The sequence below is a fragment of the Balaenoptera physalus genome, assembly GCF_965194825.1.
Source record: "Balaenoptera physalus genome assembly, chromosome: 11".
Lineage (NCBI taxonomy): Eukaryota > Metazoa > Chordata > Mammalia > Artiodactyla > Balaenopteridae > Balaenoptera > Balaenoptera physalus.
Window position 1 is genome coordinate 1,599,715 of NC_138896.1, and position 27,314 is coordinate 1,627,028.

Here is a 27,314-nt window from a genome sequence, read left to right on the forward strand (position 1 = left end):
GGAAAGCATATTTAAAGAGAAGAAAATCAGCCCATACAGGAGAAGTGACCTGTGTGGTTCAAAAAGCCCAGCAGGAATGTCAGGTTTCCTGGACCCGACCCTAAGCCTCTACTAAGCGCAGTGCCCCACACAGAGGGTCTTCTAAGACCTCCAGCTGGGCTCCCAATCAATGGCCTTGTCTCCACGAAACAATTCCTTCTAAAACACACCCTTGTTTTTAGGAATTAAACCCAAAATTCCCATGATAACAGTCTGGCAATAGTATAAACTTTTGGTTATGCTTAAATAGCTTAAAATCTATATGCTCAAACATTAGTAAAGATTAAAAGACAACTCAATGGAAAGAAAATACTGTATAAGCTGAAATAATTCAAAACTTCCTAAATTAGTCAAAATAGCAAAATGGACGAGGGGGTGAAATGAAAAACCACTACAGCCCACAGAACAGCTGAAAGAAAAAAAAACCAACAACAATAGAAACAGTTCAGTATTTGTTCTAACTTCTATGTCTCCTTTCCAAGGTTTATATTTAAATACAGAAAAGCAAAACTCTCTGAAAAATCCATTATCTTTATCACCTCTCCTCAAAAACACCCCCCCCCAAAAATCTTCCTATTCACCCTTGAGAAATTCACTTAATACCCACCGCCCACATATCCGGGGGGTTGACCAACCTCACAAAACCAGGTCAAAACCACTCAGAAGCTCCCCAAACTTGATTTCAGTTTCAGGTTCCCGAGTTAAACTTGAAACAACACAGCAGTAATTTGCATATTCCTTCCAAGCACACTCAAAGGACAGCCCCAGGACCAGAGCTGTCAGGATGAACTGGGATCCAGGCTCTACCGGCTGCTGCTGGTCTTCTCTGGGAGGTGGGAGTCTGCCCAGAGCACCAAAGAACATGGCAAAAAATGAAATCTCAAACCACCAGCTCACTAATGCTCACCAGGCACCTTTCATGGTGCTCAGTATTTGGTGGGCACAGTATTCTATAGACAGCAACTCCACACTCCTTCCAACGGCCCTGGTTTCCAGTGTTCAGCCCGCTCTGGGGCATACAGTCACGGGATGTATCTTACCCTGGGGTCCAGAAAACATGGTCACCGCAGGCCAGAAGACTTATATTTGAGTCCTGAGAATCAGACAAGTGAATAACTTATTTTTAATAAAACAATTTTCAATGGTGGCCCAAATGCAGTCAATAGACCAAGGCCAATCCATGACACATTTGTAACCCGTTCCTTTACAAAATGAGAAAAATGAACATATGTAGGTCACACAGCCAAGAGTGTGCAATCTGGTGACTGCTCTTTATTCTGACAACACATCCTTGTCACATTTTAGTGGTACTGGTAGCAGGTAGGAATTTGCTATTCTGAAGGTTCTTCCTTTAAAGATAAAAACTTGGCCACCGTATACCATTCTCAAGCTTTTAACAGTCTGTGAAATCTGGGACCTGCTGATATTCAGGACTCCTCCTCGCTCATCCCCCTCGACCCAAAACAGGGCCCGGCAAGAGCATCTCCTCCTCATTCCCAGCGGACTTCCCAAACATCAAACCGCAACACTGCTGCTCAGCACTTCTCACTGTGAAAGGCACTTACACCACGTGAATCGAATCACAACAGCCCCACTGACTGTCCTGCTCATGTGCACTCTCGTGTGGATGACCGCAGCATGCATTTACACTGCTCAAGCGGCTTGGACACTCTCTGAGCCGTTTCTGCACGTGCTGTGCAAGGTCAGGGCTCAGATCCGTCACCCACTGCTGCAGAACCCTGTTACCACAAACTCGGCAGCTTCAATCTCCCCACGCTGACTAGCACGCATTTTCTATGGATCTGGAGCCTGGCGTGCTTAGCCAGGTCATCTCTAGGTTACAAGCCAGGTGTCAAGTCTCATCCAAAGCCTGAGTGGATCTAAGGGTTCACCCCGTTTGTCGACAGAATTCAATCACGGTGGCTCTAGGACCAAAGGCCTTGCCTTCCTGCTGGCTGTCACCCAGAGACCACCCTAGTTCCTAGGTGTCATCCACAGCTCCCTGCCAACAAGGCCACTTGCTTCCTCAAAGCCAGCAAAGGAGGAGTCTGTGGAGTTTTTATTTTTTTGGTATTTTTGGTGTTGACTTGCAATATTATATTAGTCTCAGGTGTCCAACATAGTAATTTGATATTTTTACAGATTATACTCCAGACAAAGTTATTATAACGTACTGGCTATATTCCCTGTGCTGTACATTACATCCTTGTAACTTATTAATTTTATACCTAGTAGTTTGTACCTCTTAACCTCCTTCACCTATTCTGCCCCTCCCCCCACCTCTCTCCCCACCCCTCTCCCCTCTGATCACCACTAATCTGTTCTCTGTATCTGTGAGTCTGTCTCTGCTGTTTTCACTTACATGTGGAATCTAAAAAATAAGCAAACAAACAATTAAAACAAGAGAACTCTGTATTTATATAACAATAATGATGGTGATGATAGAACAGCTTTTTTATTAGGAACAAACTGGCATAAATTCCAGTGGCTATTAAAGTGCCTACCACAGAGCTCAGTGCTAAATAAATATTTGTTGAAATGATCCATTAATGCTCCTCATTAGATGAGGTTCCTTGAAAACAGGGACAACGGGTGTTCTGCATAATACCAAAGGAAGGAATATCTTGCTTACCAGCAGAAGGCATGCAAAAATATTTGTGGGATAACTTAAAATGTGCAAAGAATTCCAAGATGAAGGAAATGAATGAGGGCTGGAATGTGAAGGAAGCTAGAATCTGAAGACAAATACATGTGAACAGGACAAAGCAAGAGAGAATTCCCAGTAACTGCCAAGTGGGAACAAGCATATCATCTGCCTACCAGTCTCTCTTTGCTACTGTAACAAATTTCCATAAATGTAACAAATGACCATAAACCACAGTGGCTTAAAACAGCCCCCATTCACTACCTCACAATTCAGCAGGTCGGAAGTCTGAAGTCTGCCTTGTCAGCCGGCCTCCGTTGCTTTCTGGAGGCTCCAGGGAGGATCCCGCGGCCTCTCCCAGCTTGGGGAAACCGCCCGGGCCGCTTGGCTCGGGCCCCTTCTCCTGTCTGCAAAGCCAGCCCTGGCCGGCTGAACCTTCCTCACAAGGCCGTCTTTTCTGACACCTCTGTCTCCCTCCTCCCCACTGAAGGACCCCCACGATGCCAGACCCCACAGATAAGCCAGGATCATCTCTCATCTCAAGATCCTGATTTTAACCACATCTGCAAAGTCCCTTTTGCCACGAGAGGTAACACATTCACAGGTTCCAGGGACGAGGACATGGACACCCTGGGGTGGGGTGGGAGCATTACTCTGCCCATCATAGTCTGTTTATGCAACAGTAAAGAAAAACACCAGCCTGGAGTAAAACACTGGTGAGGGAATGCAGAAGGAAGCTAAATTAAAGTAACCCTAGCAGACTGTGAGATCCGGAAGAAGGAACGAAAGCTCGGCATCACTGTGCTGACAGTCGCCAGCGCCGAGGCTCAGGTCACTTTATCACTCTGGGTGTTGGTCACCTCTAAAGGGAAGCAATCCCTGCCCTGCCTGCATCCCAGAATACCATGCAGAACAACGGAAATGCTTTTTACATGCTTTGAGAACTACAAATTAATATACAAATGTAAGATATTATGGCTAATATCACAGTGAAGCAAAGTCACACATCAGCAGTGTGGGATCGTAAACCACACTGCTTCATCCCAAAAGCCCTTTGATCTTGTTGAGCAGAATCCTGAGGCTTGACTTACGTAGAAAAAAGCATTCCTTGAGTGCAAAAATCAGACTCTGCTTAACAAAATATTCACGTTGCTAGAATATATTCTTGCAATAACATCAAAACTCATAAAAATCTAAGATAATAAATATAAAGAGAGAAAGAAAGGGGGGAGAATTGAAGTATAACTGAAGTAATCTGGTTAACTTCAATCATGAAACTAAAGGGGAAAATGTTAGTTTTAATACCAGGAGGCAGGTACCACAGCACATTCCAGGTGACAGGCAAGCAGAGCAGAATAAAGGGCTTCCCCATCCACAGCTGCGTCCAGGCCAGGACGGGTCACTGTGTGGTCGGGATCTCTCACCTGCGTTCCAAGCTGGCATTTTAAATGGCTTACAGGTTATTAGAACTTGAACGTCATGCTCTCACCTCACACTCAAGAGAAACAGAACTGAATTCACTCTCTTCCCCAGAGCACTGCTGTTCCTTCCCAGGGACAGCATTTCTGGCCATGGTGATACCAGCCAGCCAGCCTCCAAAAACAAAACAACCTCGAGATCTCCAACTCTCCCCTTCCTCACCACCCGCCCCCGTACCTAACTAATCACAGAGTCCCGTTGTCCCTTTGATTCTCTTTCCTTCTCCACAAGCAACGTCGTTTGCATCTACATCCTTATAATCTAGCAGGTCTTCCTGGCTCTCCTACTCAAATTCACTCTGTGCGTCTACACCATGCTGCCCTCTCCTCTCACTCTCCCCCATGCTGGGAACGTACCACACATACGTCATGTATTATACGTGATAAATATAAGCACCAGAATTTCATAAGCGGTGTGTGTCAGGCACTACACTAGGCATTATTAAGATCATCCTATCTGATCTGCACATCACCTAGTGATGTGGGTATAATTAACTGCATTTTAAAGAAAAGGGAATTAGGGTTCAAGATTATTAAGTAACTCCCGGAAGGACGTTTTTGAAAGCAGGATTTGGGTCCAGGTTGCAGACTCACCCGAGGCGGAGCTCCACTCATGCCTCTGCTTATTTAATCAAACCCACACCCCTCAACCTGCTCTTCCAGGCCTCCCGGGACCTGCACGTCTGGACTTTCAATATACTATTTGCCATACTCCATCCACACGCCGCCCTCTCCAGGGAGCTCAGTCCCTCGCCGCCCCCCTCTCCCAATCTGACCATCCTCTGAGGCCAGCCCACGGAGCCCTCCCAACTGCACTAGTCCCCACCGCCCTCCTTTCCCTGCTACCATCTGCAAAGCCACTCCTCCTTACACTGACGGACACAGGCACACCCTCACCTCGGCACCCACACGTCTGCTTCCTTCCCTACCTACTCCGGGTCCTGTACCATGTCTTACACTCTGCACTTTACACGCTGGGGATACTACAGGGAACAAAACATTTAAAAGTATATGCTGGTTCAAATAATCATACACCTAATATTCTAGTACAAAACAAAATTATCTGATTTTAACCTCTTATGTCTCTGTCTATAATACTGGCTCAAAAATTAGTTATCAAACCCTAAAACAAATATCCATTGTCTGGCTGACACTAACTCACCATTAGGAACTATGTTGGGAGTATTCTGTTAAACTCAAATTTGATCAGCCAAGAAGAAAAATTTGACCTGCCCCCTAGGTTATGTCATCACACAATGACAGTTCATAAATGCTTCGTCACTTGGTCTATGATTCCCCGGTGCATACATAAATATATCTGATCAAATAATTGGCAAGGTCTCCAAATGGAATAAATGTGAAAGGCTGGAAATACAGCTTTTGAGATAGAAAAGTGATAATGAAAATAGGAAGATCCTTCACAAAATACTAGACTATGAAGATTTCTACATCAAAAAGAAGAAAAAAGGAGCATACAGGAGATCCTTCAGCAGCTCAGCTTCCTACAAAAAGGCCTCACAACTAACCCTTTTAATACCATGGCATTCATAACCAGAAACTTCCAAGCTAAGTGATGCTCAATACATCTGTTGAATTAATCATACTATGGATCATTTTTATTTAAGGGAAGATCTCCTCGTGATTCAGTGACTTGTTTATTATTATCATAGCAATTAACATGCTGTAAAATTACCTGTCAAATTACTTGTCCCCCCTAGACTATCAGTTCCTTGAGAACAATATCATATCTATCTTGCTGGTGGCTATATGCCTAGCACCTAACTCAACACAGAATAAATCTCAGCAGATATTTACTGAACGAATAGATCCTCCACTATTAAACACTAAGCTCAAAATACAGATTCTTATATTTTTTAATATTTCAATCCAAAAAATAAATAACAGGAATTTTAAATCTTTCCTCACCAAAAAAACACTTCATTTGGTAAAACCTACCAGGGCAGACAGCTCAGAATTTCCACTTTAACCTTACAAATTCTAGCAAAATACAACTCATATGTGAATTTCTTCCCAGTTTACACACTTAATTATAAATTCACTACAGTTAACAGTCACTGGTTTTATTTTTTTTTAATTCTCCTATTGGCCTTAGCTTTGAAACTGATATTAAATGACTGCACTGCTTAAATACAAGACTTTTTTGCACACAATAAACTATAATTAGTGTTCAATCCTAAAGTTATAGCACGCTCCACTCCGAACAGACTTTAGAGATCGCCAGGTGATCCCTTCGTATTATGGATTAAGAAAAAATTAAGGCTATACAATTAATTGGTGTTAAAACCCAGCCTCTGATTCTCAGGTCCACGCTCTTTCCTCAGTTAATCGATTAATTATGTGTAATGTTAAGACATAAGGAAAAACGTTTCACCGCGTAACAGTCTTTGACCAAAGCAGGACAGGACTGAAGATGTCTTTCTCATTCCCAGTTATGCCAAACCTTTCCTCCGGGACCACAAATCACCGTAAGGAGGATTAGAGTCCAGTCCACGGCCCACAATCCTCTCACACGGAAGGTAAGCCCGGCCCCCAGATCTGCTTTGCGCTGTAAGACACACCAGACTTCAAATCTGTTTATAGCCTGTGGCTGATTCCAAATCCCAGGGAACTTTCCGTCCTAGGCAACAGATTACCCCCACGGAGCGAGGCTGACTTTGGTGCCTTCCACATTCAATGTCCTTTCCCCATATTGGAGTACTCTCACTTATCTAGTTAGCACTGTGAAGAGAGGTCCATTCTAGTCATGGGGCAAACGCCCTATTCCATGCCAGACTTCTTTTCTATTCCGTAGGAATAACTCTTCCAACCTGGCAGCAAAGGTAAATACCCTGCCCAAATCAATGCAGCTCCTAAGTAGCTAAGCAGTAACTCAAACCCACGCTGGCCAAGAAATCCAACTCTTCTTCCACTTGTCCCAACACAGAGTCCCAGCATCCAGGGAGTTCACAAGATAAGTCATCAACGAATTAATTAACGGTATGACCTAAATGACAGCAAAGAAAATAAAATGAGGGGCATATAACGTAGTGATTAATACAGGCTTATTTTACTACTATAATCCATATCTTTCCACAATTGCAAAAACAAAGAAAAAAAACTCTTGAATATGCTTTATTTTTCAAATTTGACACACAATCTATTTACCTCTCCTTAGAATTTGTTAATTCTAGTTATAAACTTGATAGAAAATAAAATTACTGGGATTTATGTTTCACCTCTGTCTTTGCAAACAAGGACGGGAGTGACCTTTGGGCAATCTGTTTAACCTCTTCGTTCCTCAGGGGTGACAAGAAAACTGCCTCAGAGGAGGGCTCCCTTGCTCCAGAAAGGAAACAGGTGTAAAGCCCGCTAAGCGGTGCCTGGCACAGAGTGAATGCTCAGCACACCTTAATTACTGTCATCCACCCACCATCACCGCCATCGTCACCACCCAGAACGTGAGTGTCACAGGAGGCTCATTTTTGTCTGTTCTGTTCACTGTCGTATCCCCAGTGCCTGACACATCGTTGGCACTCAAACATCCATCGACCGAATTAATCATGAGCACTAGTACTTCTATTACTAAGTACAGGATGATCTGCCCCCAAATGTAATTGCCTCCAAGAGAAAAGATTAATTAAGCAAAAAACAAAAACAAAAAAAACCCCACCAAATTGCTACTGGAAATTTGGGGGATATGAAATAGAGAACCGCTCTCAGCCCGAATGCAAGGCTTCCTGGAGGAGAGAAGAGAGGAGGCTCCTCTCAAGTCAAGGAAGCATCTCTTCAGACTAAACTACCACCCGGAGAAAAGGCAAGTGCAAAGTATCCGTTAAGAGCACTTTGCAGGCCAAAAGATTTTCCAGCTTACATGACGGGGTACAAGAGTCTAGAACAGGAGACTTCTTAGTCTCCTCAGGAATCTGGGCCTCGACAGCAAGGACGAACCCCACTCTGCAGAGAGGAAAGAAGCACAGCAAGTGATCCCGGAGCTGTAACTCCGGTCCACATGCAGGTGGAGAAGGGCCCCCGGGGCCCCCGCCCGCCTCTCTCCACCACCCGGAGACCTTGCTGTCCCTGTGCACACTGGGCCGCGGGCAAGCTCTGCAGCCACAGGCTCCAACCAGACCGCCCCCACCCAAGCTGCAGCCCCGGCCCGCTTCTGAGGGCCCACGAAGTGGCTGCTGGCTCCTGACCCTCCACCGGGAGGTCTGCGGGCAGGGAAGCCACTCTGCTCCCCCATGTCCATTCCTTACCGTAAAACCCTCAGAGAACTGGGAAGAACGCTGGGGAAAGGAGCCACCAGGGGTCTTCAGCAGGCTTCAGAGAGCAGCCCTCTGCCCCCCTTCCCCACCCTCACCCCAGACTTCTCCTACGACACACTCCTATTAACACAGTGATGTTAATATCACCTAACCAGCATGGTAAAGCACTAATCAAAAAGCAGCCTTTAAAAACAACCTGCTTCTCAAGAGCAGTGAACTTGTGCAGTTTGCCAACAATCTGGCCAACAGAGCTAGTCCGACTTGACACAGGAGAGAAGGTCCTGAGAAAAGACTAGTGCAGGAGGTTCTCCGGCAAGTCTGAAGTTCTCCAAATCTCAGTTTCCTTGCTCAGTATAGGGAGGACAGTGAAAATACCTACCACCCGCAGTTAAACGAGATAATTTATATAAAATGCTGGGCACGCTGCCTGGCACGCAGCAATCATTCTATCAATGTCAGTGAATTTTTTCTGTGCCCTCCCCCCAAATAATTATCTACCAAGTGTCCAGAATCCTGGTTAAAGGCAAACATTTTGCCTCACTCCTTAAGCCTGATTCTTTACATGGAATCATAGCCAAATAATTCCAGTTTAGTGGAAACCTCTAACAAAAGTTGAGGAAAGGCTGCTTCAAAGGACAGGCAAGTTGAGAACTCCACACCTCAAAGAAAGCCGTTCAAGATCACAAGGACAATTAGCAGCTCTTCTAGTTCATCTCAGCGGTCAGGTGGTAACTAATAAAACTCCCCTCGACTTCAGCCCTGGAGTCCCGAAGCCCCACATGGAGACAGAAGCACTGGGCTTTTGCGCGCAACGGGGAGACAGGCCGTGCTCAGAAGTCTGCAGGCTCCGGAGGCAACTCTAGCTCGGGACAGCATACGCCTCCAATGAAGCGAGTGTCCGAGTTCTCTAAGGAATGGCCTAACGTGAACCCCCTTCTCTAGTCCCTGTATTTTATTAATTTTCCTTTGTAAGTTAAATACTAAAGACTCCTATTTAATTGCCTCTCAATCTTTTCAAACTGCAAATATTTTGTCAAAATAAGATGTTAAATGTTATAAAAGTTAACATAAAGTCACCTTTTCCTTAAATACTGAAATAGATTTGATTGCTTTTCAGGTGTAATTTATTATTATTCAACTTTACAGAACACCATGCTACACATTTCACTACCATAGACTCCTTTACCCCAATTTTTCTGGCTCAAAGCAGCCCCTTTGCTGTTGCCAGTGAAGGACAATGTTGATCAGTCCTAGCTCCAGTGCTAACCGGCTGTGTGACCTGGGAAATCACACCTTCTCAGTCTCCCTTCCTCCTCCACACAATGATGGTTATTTAACTCCAGTACTAAGATCTCAACGCGCACGCCAACGGGATACTTTTTTTTAATTCAATGGTTAACATGAGTACAAAAACGGTAGGAAATCTATCATACAAAACTGGATACGTTACTTTTTTTCCCTGAAATGGGTATTTTCTAAATCCTTTAAATCTGAAGTTACAACCAATCATTTTATCTCCTAAATTGCAACTATGTTGGGTATATACTGTCCAATTCCCTGACAGTACCCTGAAATGCCTTGCTTCTACCCAACCAACAACTGCATTCTGTTCTCATTTCTACAGACTTCTACAACTTTCAGGCAAGTTTTCTGCAAGATAATAAACATCAGTAAGTAAAGACTTAATTATGAAGTATTTTGAGTACCTAACCTTTACCAGCTATGCTAGATATAGGGGATAAGTGATTAAGACACTTTTTTCCTAAACCCAAGGAGTCACAATCCTGTAAAGACATAGCACTGTGCCATCACTCCCATCCCTCTCCCAGGCAGACATCACTAATCTATCATGGGCCTCTCCCTTGAACTGGACACAGCTTCGGCTCCGTGATTCCATGTAGCCATTACCAATCAAATAGGCTTATTTTAATAGACTTCATCACATTTCACTAAATCTCCATCTACACAAGTGATGATTCTGATGCCGATACTGGAATGCAGAAATTTGCAGGACACCAAATATGGATTAGAAAGTAAAACCAGAAGATGTAATATCCCCGTCATCTATTATGATCCCACTGAAGCATTATTTAAAAGGGTTAAGGAAAACTGTGGAAAGAATGGTACTTCCTGCCAATTCTCAATTACCATTTTTCAGCATCTTAAATTAATTCTTAAATGAAGACGATAAAGCCTGTGAGAGCCACCTGAGTCTAGGGAATCCGGGTATCTGTCTTAAACATGCTCTCTTTAAAGGCTATGGTTGTCTGATGGCAGCTAGAACATGCTCAAAAGAAAATAATTAAATTAGTGAAAATAAAAAATAAGGCCATAAAAATAAAATTCTGAAACAAAATATTATAGCTCAAATAATCTGCCTGACAGCTCAAAGGGTCCATCTCTTTCCTCTACGCAAGACTTGGTAAAAATGCGTTGTCTTCCAACAGCAGACAAGTTAACTCCTCTTGACCAGGACTAACTTGCCAACCATTTAAAGATAAACGCTTTGCCTTCCATGTGTCACGGTGCAGAACTCTGGACTTGGTGCTTGCTTAGATGTCTGCCCACAGCTAAAGCGCTTCCTAAGGAAAACCTAGGCTACTTGCAGGTGTGGAGGACTTCAACGTGTCAGTTCTTCCATATTTAAAGCACCAATATTAATTTCGTACCAAGGACACCTGACAAGGTAATCTACAGTTCCAACTTGCCTACGCTCCTGGCAGAGACGAGCTTGATGTAACAGATATCAGAAAGGGAAAAATCCACAAACGCTGACCATTCAGTTCTCTAAAGTCTCCACCTACCGAAAAATGTGCTCCCACAGTCCGTCGGGGTAACAAGAGCGTCCTGAGGAGATGACTCAGTCGAGCTCACTGTGCGTCACATTGTTCTGTGTCCCCCTGAGAGTTTAGTACTAACAAAGCTCCACGTGCCCACCCACTCTGTCTCGACGGTCAGGAAGCTCAAAGCTGAATTTCATGCCCACCTGGCAGCCGTCCTCAGTGCTGGGGACACTACCTCCATCTTTCTACAGCCTTCACTGCAGACTCCTATTTTTTTCATTCTTCTTAGGATGGTCCAACGCTGTGTTTTTTTATTGAAGCCACCTCAGAATCTTTTTGGAAATAAGCTAGGGGTACAAAATGTAATAAATTCTCTTTCCTCTCATTATTACTGTGTTTGGTCCTCATGGCCCCCCAAACTCTCCCCTCTCTGCACTCCTGTACACGCTGTTCTCCCCAAACACAGTCCTTGCTACTGCCAGCATTCAGTGAGGTTGGATGAACCAGGCATGTGGCCCCTAACATATTTGTAAAATACGGATTTTGACATGTGCATTAAGTCCCTCAAAAACTGTGAGATCCTGGAGGGCAGAAGAGTACAGCTTACGTAGGCTCTTGCTCCCAGCAGCCTCAACGCAAGCCTTGCACCCTGCAGACACACAGTAGAGACAAGTTCTGTTCATGGGAAGAGTAAGTCAACACTTTGGAAGCCCACTAGGTGAAGCCACATGGGAGGTAGTAAGCTCAAAAGAAGGTTTCTACCCTAAAGGAGTTAACAAACCAAAGAACTAAGCTATGTAAACTACCTACGTAGCCAACATGGATTGCACATCTGTAAATACAGAGAATTGAAAATACAAAGCCTGGAATGGTTGCATTTGGCTGAGGCTCTTAGCTGAGTTAAAAGGAGTAAGACTTGTGAGGGCATTCAGGCGCAAAATAATGACCCCACGGAGGTACAAGGCAGCAATATTCAGGGACCAGCAAGAACATTTCCCCGGGTGTAGCAAACAGCAAGCACAATTAGACCATGAGGTGAGCCCTGGGGATGGCTGGCGGAGGGCCCTGCACCAGCAATGCAGAGCACATTTCACAGTAGTTGTGAAATGATTCACAACTACTGTCAGGAAGAGACAGGAGCAAGAAAGCTGGAGTGACCGCTGACAGTGAGCACTAGAGATGCACAGCACACAGGCACCCTGGCTACCTGCACGTATTCTCAAGGGCCAGCAGGGACAACCCATGCAAGAGCCCATCTCAGCGCAAAGGCCACGACAGCCCTAAGGGCCAGAGCAGCGGTTTCAACCTCACCTTGAATCTGAGACCTCTTCTAGGAGTAAAACAATCCCTCTCTCTCCCCTACTCCCCCTGCCTCTCTCCCTCTCTCTCCCTCTCTCTCTCTCTCTCACACACACAAACACACACGCACACACGCACGCACACACACACACAGCTGTAACTTAATGTGGGTGGCTTACCACAGAGGCAGTATAACGAAATGGCTTAGAGCAACTCTTGGGTTCAGATCTCAGCCCTGACACTCAGGAGGTGTGCGCCCTCAGGGAACATACTTAACCTTACTTACTAAGCCAGGTGTAAAATGGGGACAAAAACTGTACTTGCCTCTTACATAGGAATATATAAAATGTTCAGCGGAGTGAGTAGCTCAACAAGCTCTCACCCAACACGACTAAGAAACTGGACGGCAGGTATGGCTCTCCAGACCCTTTGCATTAACCTCACAGCACTCCGAGACCCTCGATACCCACGGCGGGAGCCGCTGTGCTGGGAGATAAATGCGAAGCAGAGCAGTAAACTCCACCAGCAGGGATTTACGTGGCAACCAGAGTTCAGCACTGTGCCAGGGGCTGCAGAAGCCAGCACAACACCCAGCAAGTGAGGGGACAATGCACAGGGTGGGGTTGTAGGGAAGTGGGAGATACTGGTGCAGAGGTTAGAAGGAGCCTGACCCTCAAGCAGGGGTTTTAAGGTGGAAATGAAGTGGGGAGCCAAAACTGTCTGGCCAGGGAGTAGCTTAGGAAGACAGCCTGGAAGAGGCCACTCAGCACCAACCCGACCACTGCACTCCCGGCCCTAAATAAGGTTTCCCTTCTAACCTGCATGGATTCACGCCGCTGGCACTTCAGTAGGCATAAGCCACACCAACAGAGTTACACGAACAGCTTAACTAATTTCTCCGTAATATTGAAAGTATGCAGGCACTTGACTGAATTTGAGGGTCTCTTACTCAGCCTCAGGTCTCTGTCCCTCCCACCCACCCCTCCCACCAGTTTTCAAACCCGCGTTTACTGTAATTACCTTAAACACAGCACGATGCATGAGTAACTAGGAAGTAATCAGGTATCCAGCAGTTACAGCTGTTTAACGCCCTTTGACTGTACGTCTAGACAGTTTCTAACCTCTTTTCTCCTGCCACAGAGTCTGAGAGCAGTGTGAATCCCAACTGGACACTTCCTAGCGCTTTGACCGCGGGCCTCGGTTTCCCCATCTGTGCAGAGGAGATCATAAAAGCACCGCCTCAAAGAGCAGCTGGGAAAACTAAATGAGGTCCTATCAGCCAAGTGACTGCGCGTAATAAGCACAGCCTGCGTGCGCATTAGGATTATCACCTTTATTCACCCCATCACTTCCTGAGCACCGGGTGACGGCACCGCCACCGCCCGGGGGGACCCGAGAGGCCCGGCCCCGGCGCCGCCCGCCGCTCGCGGGCCGGGCTCCGGACACTCCTGAGGGTCTCGGGCAGGGAGGGGACCCGGCCCGAGCCCGGACCAGCCTGCCCCACGTCCAGGTGCGGCCGCGGTCTCGGAAGTTCCTGCGAGGTGGGCTTTTAACGTGTAAGAAAACACAAAACAGGAAAACATTTCCTGGTCTGTGACTGCACAGCACCGCTCCCTCTTACTTCCTCCGCGACCTGGGACCCGGGCGAAGGGACCGGGCAGCAAGGGAGCCCCCGCGCGCGGGCACCGGCCTTCCCGCGGCCCGCGGCCCCGGCGCCCCCGCGGCCGCCCCCCCGCGACGCCCCGAGAGCACACGTGCCCGCGGCCCCCGCCCCCGCTCACCTGGCCCGTGATGCCCGTGATGAGCGCCACCTTCCTGGGCTTGCCCGTCTCGCCGTCCCCGGAGCCGCGGGCGCTTGGGCAGCCCGCCGCTGCCTGGGCCATGTCCGCGCGCGCTGAAGAGAGGCGCCGACCGACGGGGGTGTGCCGCGCGAGCCTCCTCGCCGGCTGCAAGGACCAGCCCCGCGCCACCCGCCGCCGCACTCTGACAGGGCCGCCTGGGAGGCCGGCGGGGCGGGCCGTGGGCGGGGCGGCCGGCCTGCGGCCTGGCGGGCGCAGCGTCAGCCGCATCACCGCGCGACGCACCGCCGCGCCGGCGGCAGGCCCCGCCCTCCCCGCCGGCGGCCTCACAACCAGAGCAGGCCCCGCCCACTGCCGGCGGCGCGCGAGCCGGGTGGGGCGGGGCTTGTAGGCGGCGCCTGCGCGTGAAGGGCGGGGCGTCGGGCGGGCCTGCGCGGGCTTGTCCAGATCCTCAGGAGAGGCTGAGATGCCAAGTCTTTGCGCCAGGCATGCTCCTTGCAAGGGCTGGCAGTGGACGGGGCGGGCCGTCGGCGGCCTGACTTCACCATCTCACGCTGCACGTCTTCCCCTCCACCCTCCCGAATCTCCCAGGAATCGTCACACTATCCGAGGATGCTGGGAAGAAGTAAGGGCAGACCTTTCCCTTAGGAGAAAGCCCTGAATCCCATCCGAATCTAGGGGTCACGGACCCTGGGTCATCGGCTTTGATAAGTAATTCCTGGAAACCTGCTGCAATGCCCTTTGAGGAGTCTGGTTCTCTGTTTCCTGAAGGGCACTAGCGTCACAAGGCCCCTGAATGGGGTCACGGATAGGGGAAATGACCGGCCTCACGCCTAACCTGCTTTCTGACTCTTCTCGCGTTTTTCTGAGGCTTGGAACCAGGCACGAGATTCCAAGTAACTCGATTCAAAATGCTGTAGTCAGAGGACTGGCAGAGCAAGACGAAAGTCTCTGGTCCCACCCATGTGCAGCAGAAGGAAATGTTGAAAAGACTGCACAGGTCAGTAAACCTGGACATGCCGAATTTCAAAGAGTAATTCAGATGCAAGGTGGCGTCCTAGCTTGACGTCTGTCGAATTTGGCTTCCGTGTGGCAGCTGCACGTAGGGCAGGGAGAGGAGAGGAGCTGACTCAGACGCTGGCAGGGTAGCAGGTGTGTGTACCTAAGCATTGGCCGGAACCAGGGAGGAGAGAGGAACTTCCTTGTCCCCACTGCTCTGCTTCTCTGCCCTGTACATATTCCTCTCCGCAACGGATCAGCACAGACGAGCGCTTGAAATCACAAACTGAGTGACTAGGAGGTGCCCAACCTAACCTGCAAGACCCTTACAGACTCGGGACTTCCCTGGTGGTCCAGTGGTCAAGACTCCGCGGTTCCACTGCAGGCGGGGGGCGGGTTCGATCCCTGGTCGGGGAACTAGGATCCCGCACGCCGGCAGGGCCCGTACAAAAAATGGGGGCGGGGGCGGGGGTGGGGGGAAGACCCTTACAGCCTTCAAATCCCAAAATAGAAAAGCTCAGGATTTCATTAAAAATCTCTCTGTCCCCTAAGCATGTCAGCAATATGCCTTAGCTTTATGGATAGACTCGTCTCTGGATTCACTTGCCTCTCCCCTGTACGTTCCATTCAGAGAATGACTAAAGGAAGGTCTGTTACTAGCCCCAGCAGAGGGCTGCATCACTGGTGAACAGAGAGGCCCTGAGGCAAAGGAGAGGAAACCGTCTCACTAGGGGAACTCGCTATAACCAAGAAATGTCTTTGAAATCTACTAGATTCTATTAAAAACTTATGTTTGTTTTAATATAAATATGCTTTGAATTAATTTGCAGATAAATTATTTAACATTCCCCCAAATTGCTGAAAAAATGGATCCTTAGGGAGGACGTGCCAAGTTCATCTGGCAGCCGAGACCTCCGACCACACTGCTGGCCTGTCCTGGTAAGAAACATGACAGTGGAAGACCCGTGGGAAGAAAATCAATTATATTTTAGGGCCTGCAAATAAAATAATTACAGAATATTGAGGGAAATGGTAGCTCAGAGATACAGTGGGAGGTTTAAAAAGAAGGATATTTCTCTAGAAAAATTCTCTGAAGAAAGGTGATGAGACAGGAAGACAGGAGTACAGCCGTTTTGGAAAAGGACCGGGGAATGGCCTTGAGTTAGTGGGCTTGACAGGCCCAGTAAAACAAAGCACCTAAAGGCTTGGCCTTCTGAGACAATAACCAGAGACCCACAGGAGTAGAAGATTATCTCTGTTCCACTGATGAATGTACATAGTTTCCAAAGAACAAAAGTAGGACTGTAAAACTACCACCTAGCAGAACCACCAAACTGCCAGTTCCCTGAAAGATATAGATAAAGGCCTGACACACATTCCTAAGTTGTTTTTGCAGGAAGCAGACGAAAACTGCTGACGACAAGCATGTGGACCCCAGACCTATTGAAACCAGGTGGTTGATGATGCTCGAAACTTCACCTTGACGCCAGCGAATCGGAGACCTGGGCACAAGCTCATCAGGCTCCTGCATCCCCTCCTTCACGTGGCCTTTAAAACTCCTTCCCTGAAAGTCCTCGGGGAGCTGGCATTCTTTCCTACCTTCTCTCTGGTGCACCAGCTCTCCTTCCAATAAAAAGCTTTGCTCGCCTAGGAATCTTGTGGGAGCGACACTCATTTCTATGGTCTTGCTGTCCCAGAATCTGGAGAGGGCCCGAGAACAGTGGTAGAGCAGTATATTGGTTTGCTGAGGCTGCCACAGATTGAGAGCTTAAACAACAGAATTTTGTTTCCTCACAGTTCTGGAGGCTGGAAGTCCAAGATCAGGTGTTAGCAGGGTTGGTTCCTTCTGCAGCCTCTCTCCTTGGCTTAGAGGCAGCTACCTCCGGGTAACACGTGTCAGAATTGAATTACGCTGGGACTTCCCTGGTGGTCCAGTGGTTAAGACACCACGCTTCCACTGCAGGGGCCGTGGGGTCAATCCCTGGCCAAAAAAAAAAATTGAGTTGCGTTGTTAGGACACACCCAGCTGATGTCGGAGGGTTACTCCTTGGTGGTATGGGAAACCCTCCCCAAAACACATTGGAATTGTGTCCAGAACCTTATAACATGTCATCTAAGAATGGTGATTGCAATTTGTAAAAAGCTGTTGCCAAGGTCACATAGCTAGTAGCTGGTTATGGTAAAAATCATGATTGGCTCTTCCAACTCCATTCCATATTCTATTTGGAAAAACTGAAGTGCTAAAGCCCACATTTCCCAGGTTATGTTGCATCCAGAGTTTTGGAAATTGAGTTCCACCAGTCAGACTGTGACAGGTGGAAGGGAAACAGGCACCATCTTTCTCCTGCTGGTCACATAGTAGAAAAGTTTTCGGCAGCTAAGTTCCAAGTTTAGGTCTGTCACAAGTTGCATGAGTACCGGAGCCGGTCAGGGTGGTGGCGGCAGCAGCTTCCTAAATTCTGGCTTGGAGTTCTGGGGGTGTGCCCTTGACATCAGCAGCCCAGTGATAACCTTCTAGCTTCTCTTCCTCCACTCCTTACAAAGTTTTTTTTTTTTTTTCCTAAACCACGGTTTTTATTGAAATCATTGTAGATTAAAATGTATTTGTAAGAAATAATGCAGTGACATGCCATGTACCCTTTAACCAATTTCCCCCACGGTCACATGCTCAAAAACTACAGTGCAACATCACAAGCAAGATATTGACATTGATACAATTTGCTGCTATTATGCAGATTTCCCCAGTTTTACCTGTACTCATTTGTACATACGTGTGTTTAGCTTTATGCCATTTTATCACATGTATAGGTTCGTTTATCTACCACCAAGATCAAAATACAGAATATCTGGCAACACAAGGATGCCTCCTGCTGCCCTTTCACAGCCCCATCTCTCATCCCTGGAAACCACTAATCTGCCCTTTACTTCTCAAGTTTTGTCACTTCAAAAAGTATTATAAATGGACTCATACAGCTTGCAGTCTTTGGGAACTGGCTTTTTTCACTGAGCCGAAGTTTCCTGGGGGTCCATCCCAGCCGTGTGTATCAGCAGCCCATCCCTTTTTATTGTTGAGTAGCAATCCATGGTGTGGATGCCCCAGGTTTGTGCAGCCATTCACCCATTGAAGGATATTTGGGCTGCTTCTAGTCTGGGGCTGCTACAGATAAAGCTGCTATGAACATTCATGTACAGGTTTTTGTGTGACTATAGTTTTTGCTTAGCCCAAGAGTGTAATTGCTGGGCCATATAGTAATTGCATGTTTAGTTGAGGTTTTTTGTTTGTTTGTTTTGTTTTAAACTTCCAAATTGTTTTCTCGCAGAGTTTGTTAACAGAATATCTTGCCCTAAATCCCTTTCTACGTGAATTGCCTTCGGTGGTTTCTGTGTCCCACTTTAAACTCTGATGGACACAGCAGTACAGACGAGACAGAAACTCTAGACAGGTACCCTTAACTTCCATTGAAAGGCCAACAAAATGGTTATGTGTGTGTGTGTGTGTGTGTGTGTGTGTGTGTGTGTGTGTGTGTGTAATTGAGAGAGAAGGGCTGTAGCAGGGAAAACATCCAGGGGGAAAGAAGAGACCATTTCCTTTTTATTTTCCCTCTATTTCAGGATTTATACCAGTTTTCCAGTAAATAAAGCAGGATAGAAGTAGCGAATTTTTAAGTAAAATCTTATCAGCTCCAACTCCACTGGAGATGAGACAACTCAGACCTCTGTCTTCCACTGTGTTTCTCTTCACAATAAAATTAACTTGTGTGAGTCTCCTGTCTTAGGATTTGTGGCAGAAGCAGCAGAGTTTTAGAAACAGAATTGGAAGGTTTGTGAGGACTTCCTGAAATCCGTCACCTCCACTTTGGGTTTCCCACTTGACAAATGAAATCACAATATGGCAAGTTTTTTAGACCATGATTTTAGAAAAGGGAAAATGTATCCAAAACAATCGAAGACATGTACTTCTCACATCCTCACTCATACAATTTCCCATCAGATAGCTCTCTGTCTTCAGGCAAACGTGTATTAGAAGGATGCTTTCTGGGCCCTGTTATACACACTCTATCTCTAGTGGAGCATGTGTGCCTGATGTCATCTTGCCCCTACCTCCTTTGTTTTTAAAATTTCAGTTTTTAGTTGGACTAATAGTTTTCAAGCTAGAAGAGCTCCACTGGGAAAGTTTTCCCCTCTGGTAATCTTAGTTTCTTAATTCACAAAAATCCCAGGGAGAAGAGCCTCGGGGTCACTGCTGTACCGTCTCATTAGAATCTCCACTCAAGGCACACAACGCTGTTTTTCCGTTACTGGCATCAGACTCAGGGGGAAAGCATGTGAAGCTTTAAGTGACCCTTGGCTCTGATTTTCAGCATTCTCCTCTCTGGACTTTGGGACACATACGTGCTCAATCCCCCTTTGTGATATTTCCTAAAGCTGTGACCAATAAAAAGTGAATCTCCCATAACGCAAAACACTAGAGTAGGGGTAATACATCATTCTTTAAATTAGATGAGGTAATAAAACACCCTTGACCGCCTAGGGAAACCTTCCAGTTCCTGGCTACTACTCTGACCCTTATAATATGTCAAAATTGCCTCAAGGTTAAGATATAGGTGTCATTTTTAATTGTAAGAATTCTAATTCCAGAAAACTTTACCCTTCTGTACTAACATGTTGAACATATTCAGGATGCTGTCATAAATTTCCAGTTTCTCCAGGCTGAGTCCACTTTGGCTTCCAGTCTTCTCTCCAATACCTGTGTGCCCAGGAAGGTCTGGGCTAGGGGCCCAATGTGTGTAGGTAACAGAGGAACATTAGGATTATAAAGGCACGCACCACAAAGCCTATGCATTAGAGAATTTGCTAGACCTGCTGGGAGACATGGTAAGAATTTTGATGCTAATGAATTTTTTTAATGGCCCCTTCTTTCCCACCTGAGAGAGCTTCCTTTGACCTCTGGGAGGCACGCCTTAAGGAATCTTCTCTAGGACTAGAAATGGGGTAGGCTGGGACCTGGGCCCCTTTGCTGCAGGGCTGCAGAGCTTGCACCTGGACAGACGTCTCCTGGAGCAACAAAATACAACGAAACTACATGGGACTAAAAATCACTGCACGCACGCGCAGTGGGGGCAGATTACGGACAAAATGCTACAAAAAGACCAAAAAAACCCAGCTGCCACTTGTGAAGAGCTGAAGCAAAAACAGGGTACTGCACACGCCCCCTGCACTCAACAGCACCAAAGGGGTGGGCACACCACCTAAGCCAAACCCCTGGACACACCCCTACCCTCCCCATATACGGAACCAGCTCGCCTGCCCTCCAGGAGTGAGCGAAGGCATCCCTTACTTGTTCTGGCTCCCCTCTGCTGTAGCAGGGGCCGCACTAAAGCCTTGCCTGAATTTCTTGTCTGGCCTCTAGTCAATTTCTATTGATTGGGGAAGGCCAAGAACCCTGGTCGGTCACAGAAGGAGGGCTGAAGTGTACCTGGGCTCTGTCCTTGATTGTGTCCTAATCATTCATAAGAAGATTCACTTTTGGTGTGACGGTGGGTGGAGCTACCAGATAATCCTCAGGTGCAGCTCTGCCGTAATTCATCCCAAGTGCTTAAAGCTAACAGTAAAGCCCCGAGAAAGCAAGCTGCCCCTGCAGGAGCCTCACTGAAGGGCAGTGAGGATGGTGGGGACAGGAGCTTCAGCTGCCAGGGAGCAGCACAGAGAGCTGGGGCCTAATCAGAGGCAGTGGCGGTGCCGCACCACGACTGGCAGCAGACAGACCCTGAGGCTTGAGTCCCAACACGAAGACCTGTAGCAAGTGTTCAAGGAAAGCAGCAGCCGTGTGAGTGTCGGTTAGTCTGAACGCATCATGATAATTCCGTTCCCCTTGTCAGGGCAAGACTGACACGTACCTGGGATGCGACCCTGTGCCATGAGACGTGATGGTGAAGTTGTCCTGCTGTCGTGTCCCGGCCCCCCGTGGGAGACGTCCTCCCCACTAGGCAGCATCGCAGAAAAGAACCTGGCAGCCCCAGAAGCACCTGAACGGACACTAAGAACATACCACCCTCTGGCACGCTGCCAGGGAAATGTGGGGCTTTGGGGCTCCCTGGTCGGGAATCTACCCCTGAAACCGTCTTTCCTGAGGCCAGGCAGCCTGAGAGAACTAGCCTGTTGCTTTGTTTCCTTAGAATTTTTTTTTTTTTTTAACTTTGGGTTTATTTATTTTATTTATTTATTTATTTATGGCTGTGTTGGGTCTCCGTTTCCGTGCGAGGGCTCTCCCCAGCTGCGGCAAGCGGGGGCCACTCTTCATCGCGGTGCGCGGGCCTCTCACCATCGCGGCCTCTCCCGTTGCGGAGCACAGGCTCCAGACGCGCAGGCTCAGCAGTTGTGGCTCACGGGCCCAGTTGCTCTGCGGCATGTGGGATCTTCCCAGACCAGGGCTCGAACCCGTGTCCCCTGCATTGGCAGGCAGACTCTCAACCACTGCGCCACCAGGGAAGCCCAGAATTTTTTTTTTTAACCCGTCTCATCCTTAAATATTCTCCCCTTTTCTAAGCCTGGCTTCATGTTGGAAAACCAAGATTATATTTTAGCGGATTTATCCAGAATTATCAAAACCTGGTGCCACCTGCATCTGATCCACAGATTATTACTAGGCCAAAAATCGGAGTCAAATGACCTTTTGGGGGCAGTGTGTTAGTCTCGTGGGGCTGTCTCACCAAAGTACCACAGGCTCAGTAGAAGGAATTTAATCTCTCACAGTTCTGGAGCCTGGAAGTCTGGGACAAAGGTGTCAGCAGGCCTGTGTTCCCTCTGAGAGCTCTAGGAGAGGCTACTTCCTTGCCTCTTCCTGGCTCGTGGCGGTTACCAGCCATCCTTGGGATCCCTTGGCTTGGAGGCGCCTCCCTCCACCCTCGGCCTCCATCATCATGTTGCGCTCTCCCAGCGTGCACCTGCATCCGAATTTCCTCTTTTTATGAGGACACCGAGTCACATTGGGTTAGGGCCCACTTTACTCCATCTTGACCTTGTCTTAACTTGATTACATCTGCAAAGACCTTATTTCCAAATAAGGTGACATTCCCAGGAGGCAGGGGTTAGGACTTGAACATATCTTTTGGGGAGACACAATTCAACCCACAAAAGGCAATGTTGGTGAGTCTATTAAAAGGCTGATGTGTTAGTGGAAAATCATCCTTAATTGGAAGATTTGAAAGAACTCTTGGCAGCGTGAAAGAGAAGAGTCAAAGGGCAGATTTAGGATGGCTGGATTTAAACAGCGAGGTGCTTGGATGACCAGGAAGGAGAGTGTGAAAGGAGGCTGGGTAAACTTTTCTGAGGATATGGAATTCTCTTGGGTAGCCAGGGAAATCTTTGGGAGAGAATAGTGTCTTCCATTTTTCCAGCACATAAACTTGACAGCCATAAGATGAAACCCTGCATACGTTGTTTCATTATTTGTCACAATTCTAAAAGGAAGTAGCTCCATTTTCTAGAAAAGGAAGTTGGAGCGTGAAGAAGTAAATTGCTTAAAGTTTACTTAGTAAATAAATGGCGGGGCCAGGAATAAAATTCAACTCTGATAGCAAAGTCCATGCTCTTTCCATTCACAAAAATAATCTTGCATTAAGTCAACAGATAATTATCACATGCCTACCACATGCCACGTACCGGACCAGAGGGTCCACACTGCCTTCCACAAAGGTAATCATTGTTTACATTTCCACTAACAGTGCTTAAAAGTACCTGATTGTCCAGCCCATTCACCAAACTGTGTATTCAAACTAGAATTCTTCAAAATCTGATGGTATAAGTGGTGTCTTGTTTTAATTTACATGTTTTTGATTATTAGTGAAGTTGACCATCTCTTCAAATGGTTATTTTACCATTTTAATTTATTTTTCTCTAAACCACTGTGTCATGCATTTTGACCCTTTTCTGTCGGAGTGTTTGTCTTCTTACACATTTGCTGAAGCTTTTTATCTATTGTATGTATCCAGTATGTATCCAACATGATGGATAGTAACACTGTTATTTTATATGTTACAAATATTACTCCCTTTAAGTGCTTTTCATTTCCCTTTCTTTCTAGTACTTACTTAGAATGATATTCCCCACAGCAAGATTGTAGAACTGTTACCTATTTTTTCTGTATTTGTATGTAAAATGTAATAAAATATGTTTTTTTCTCAAATGATAGCCATTATCTCAAAGCCATCTACTGATTACTTGTCTTCTTTGTATCTTTAATTACAGTTTACATATGAATCATACTAGAATCTCATTTGTTTCAATTGATTTAATTATCTATTCCTTTTTCAATAGCAAACTCTTTTAATATAATATCTTTATTAAAAACATATTTGTTGTATCATTTTCCTTTTTATGTTTTCTTTTTCAGAATTTATTTTCTACTTCTGTATTTTTCTCTTCTTGAAAAATATCAGAATCATCTTGTCAAATTCTTTCCACTGGGATTTTTAGGGGGGAATAACAATAAATGTACAGGTTAATATAAAATATTTATGGGACTTCCCTGGTGGCGCAGTGGTTAAAACTCCACACTCCCAATGCAGGGGGCCCCGTCTTGATCCCTGGTACGGGAACTAGATCCCACATGCATGCCACAACTAAGAGTTTGCATGCCACAACTAAGGAGCCCGCAAGCCACAACTGAGGAGCCCACCTGCCGCAACTAAGACCCGACACAACCAAATAAATAAATAAACATTAAAAAAAATTTATGTTTTTATAGAATTGTTTTCCACCCGTTAATTTAGGACTTTAAAGCTTTATAGTTTTTTGGTCACATAGCTCAAGCACTTTTCTTTTTGATTCATGCCAAGGTTAGCCGGTGTCTGAGAGTTGCCTGGTGGTATGGGGACGCCCTCCACACGTTGGACACGGTGACCAGAACCCTTAGTCGGTGTCAGAGAAAAGGGGTTTGCTAGAGTGGCCCTGGCTCACAAAAACATGTGGTTTCTTAAGAGAAAGGATAAAGGGTGAGGGACGAAGGACGTTTGACCCCTGGAATGGCTACCTGGTCGCCCATGATATGAAGCTGCCATCAGTTCCTAATCCAGTGAGTAAGTGGGTTCCCTGAGCTCTGGGAGCTGCTCTAGCAAATTAGTCAAACCCCCAGACAGAATTGTCAGTGTCCAATCTGTAGCCAGTCAGTCAGAAGCACAGGTGAAATCCTGGGCTTGTGCTTGGTGTCTGAAGTGGAGGGCAGTCTCGTGGGTCTGAGCCCCTGACCTGTGGGATCTGATGCCGTCCCCAGGTGGATGGTGTCAGAGCTGAGCTGAATTGTAGGACACCCAGCTGCTCCTTGGTGGTGTGGGAACTTCCCCCCACAAACACACATTGGAACTGGGTCCAAAACCTTATAATGTGTTATCTAAGAATGGTTAATGCAACTTGTAAAAAGCTGTTGCCTGTCTTTTTAAAAATCCCTGGAAAAAAATTTCCCATAAAGGGCTAATTCACAGAGTTGTAAAGGGCATTGAGAATAAATAGAAGGAAAAGTTATAAGCATTTACTCACAATAACACGCATTCCACTCTGCTATGCTGGGAATTCCATTTATATATGCAAAGTTTATATGAACTTCTTTGGGATACAGCAAAAACCTTTGATTGTATTTAGAAAAAAGAAGAAGAAAACACCATGAAATAGCAAAAAGGAAAGAGAGGATTCAAAGATTCAAAGGGAATGGAAACTCTTGGCCAACTAAAAAATTTCACACACACCCCACAACTCTTTCTCTGCCTCCTGATTCAAAGCTCTAAGGCATGTAAACACTAGAAATTAGTGTTTCCTGCAAAAGCCTTCTCAGAGTATATAAAATCAGAACAGAGTTCTTAATGAATTAAGAAACTATTGAGAGAGCCCAGCACCTCTGGAGTTACCAGCTCCTCAAAAGCAGGGCTGTGTATTTTATTTCTTTCAACCTGCCCAGAGCACATTGGAAAGATATTCAATAAATGCTAGCTGAATTGAAATCTTGATGAGAAGCAGACGACGCCGTTCTTCGAACTATTAGTTCTTTTTTATGGGGCTAGCTTAAAAATTAATCCATGTAGATGGTGACATTAAGGTCAAGAATATTCTCCTTCCTCTTCCTCACTCGATTTGTGATGCCTTCTCGAAGCTTATTGTATTCAGTGTTCTTCCTTAAAATACAGAGACTGGTTATCCGAATTATCATAAAAAATTACAAACAAAATTGCAAAATTACAAAGTGCTCCTATTAAAAGTTTTAAAAAGTCATTTCCTCAAGAGAAAAGACTTTAGTGTTCTCTTCAAGTCCAATAAAGGGCTTTGAGAAAAATACTGAGCAGTTTTCTTTGCTAAGGTCCAAGAAAGACAAAAGGGATCTAAAGTAAAACTCAGATTGAACATTTTACTTATTCAACCTTCATCAGAAAATATTTCTAAGTGCCGACTGCATACCAGGCAATGTGACAACTAATTGTTCACACTCGGTTATCTGGGAAGTAGTATAATGTGAATCATTACAGATCTTTGATCTGCAGCAGCAAGATAGCTCTCTATCTTTGGGGGGCTAACTGGAAAATAGCACATGGAAGTAGGTAAAACTCAAGGTGTCTCTATCACTCTAGCTCTCACTCCATGTTTATCATAAACCAAGAGGGAAAAATCTCAGACATTCTGACTTAGGAGGTGTTAACAGATCACTGTCTGATAGGGTGAAACAAGCCTTGGGCACCGCTCTGTTACCTAAACTTCCAGTAATGAAATTAAGTGAAATGAAACTAAGCATTAGTGAATAACATAATTCGGTTCAGTGAATCAGCTATTACAGTTACTCCAAAATCATAATGAACCAAATGGTGAAATTTTTCTGCCACTTGAAAACCCGTGATGTACAAAACTAGATCAAGTGCGTTGCATTCTTAAGCAACACTGAAAGTCTGGATGAAAGACATTTCTAGACCCACTGGCTTCCCTAAGGATCTCTAGATGTTTAGACTCTTTCTGAGCCACCATGTGGACCACCAGGGCAGACCTGGAGGACCATTCTCAGGAATGAATCTAGGAGTTATACTAGGTAGGTGTAAGTGGTTCCTTATCCTTTTTGCTACTCTGAATTTAATCTGGAATGACACAATTAGGATCTAAAAGCAAACAAGCAAAATGGCATCCAAAGGTAAAACAAGGGATTGAACCTAACAAGGCAAGTTTGAAATGAGATTGGAGAAGAAAGCTGAAAATAGGCAGAGATGGGTCTTATTCGCCCCTATAAGGAGCCAGACGGTTACTGACATTTTGGGAGGGACAGTTCATCACTGGGGCATTCAGGTTAGGGTTTTTAATGACAGTCTTTGTTAGGGATGAAGACCGCAGGGGGCCCGATCAGCTTGTGGACCTTCTTCTGATTGGCTGGTGGAGGGGTAACAGGGTGATGTCTCAGGAATCTCAGTCATCAACCTTCTGGTTCCAACCAGTCTGGGGTCTAGATGGGTCTAGATGCTCATGGTCAGCATGTGGTCACCATCCTCCACCAGGTGGGAATGGTGGGAGGGTCTTAGTTTCTAAAGAACAACTCAACGATCTGCGTCAAATTATTATCTCTATCCCTTCAGGAGGCACTAGGGGTCCTGTGACTCTACTGTTCCATTCACTCCTGGAGTCTGCTCTTTGGAACTGGGGAAGGCTAGGATATGAAAGCCTTTCTTCTACAAGCAAGAAACAGGGGGACACAGAGGGGCATTTGTACCCAGGAAGGCCCCTCAGTGTCCTGCTTGGTTTCAAGCCAAGTTCAATTTTCTCTTTAAAATTTTTAATCAGATTTTATTTGGGAATTTTAAGCAGATTCAATATTTAACATTTTCTTGAATACTTATCATTTTAGTTTTCTTTTAATCATCCAATGCAGAGAAAATGCAGCGGTGTTTTCACCAAGTCCATCCGGATGCCGTCTCCTCCTCCCCTGCAGGTGACTCGTGTGTAGACGACTATGCTACTTTCCACGACCACAGACCGGGACATGAAAG

At 46.1% G+C, this 27,314-nt stretch overlaps 1 protein-coding gene and 1 long non-coding RNA gene across 4 annotated transcripts in view; one reads left to right on the forward strand and one right to left on the reverse strand.

Moving 5' to 3' along the window:
- Window positions 1-14,547, reverse strand: part of GMDS (GDP-mannose 4,6-dehydratase) — a 484,495-nt gene extending 469,948 nt beyond the window's left edge. For 2 of the 3 annotated variants that reach the window (XM_082414754.1, XM_082414753.1), the window contains exon 1: window positions 14,290-14,536. In XM_082414754.1, coding sequence (XP_082270880.1) covers window positions 14,290-14,391 — 102 coding nt within the window. In that variant the 5' untranslated portion in view covers window positions 14,392-14,536. Of the gene's footprint in view, window positions 1-14,289 lie in introns of all 3 variants that reach the window. The other variant, XM_082414755.1, reaches the window with a different exon arrangement.
- LOC309638606 lies at window positions 1-23,452 on the forward strand. The gene is made up of 5 exons (XR_014251216.1): window positions 1-14,049; window positions 14,899-15,307; window positions 16,137-16,245; window positions 16,703-21,472; window positions 21,793-23,452. It is a non-coding gene; the product is annotated as an uncharacterized lncRNA (long non-coding RNA).
- The last annotated feature ends 3,862 nt before the right edge of the window (window positions 23,453-27,314 follow it).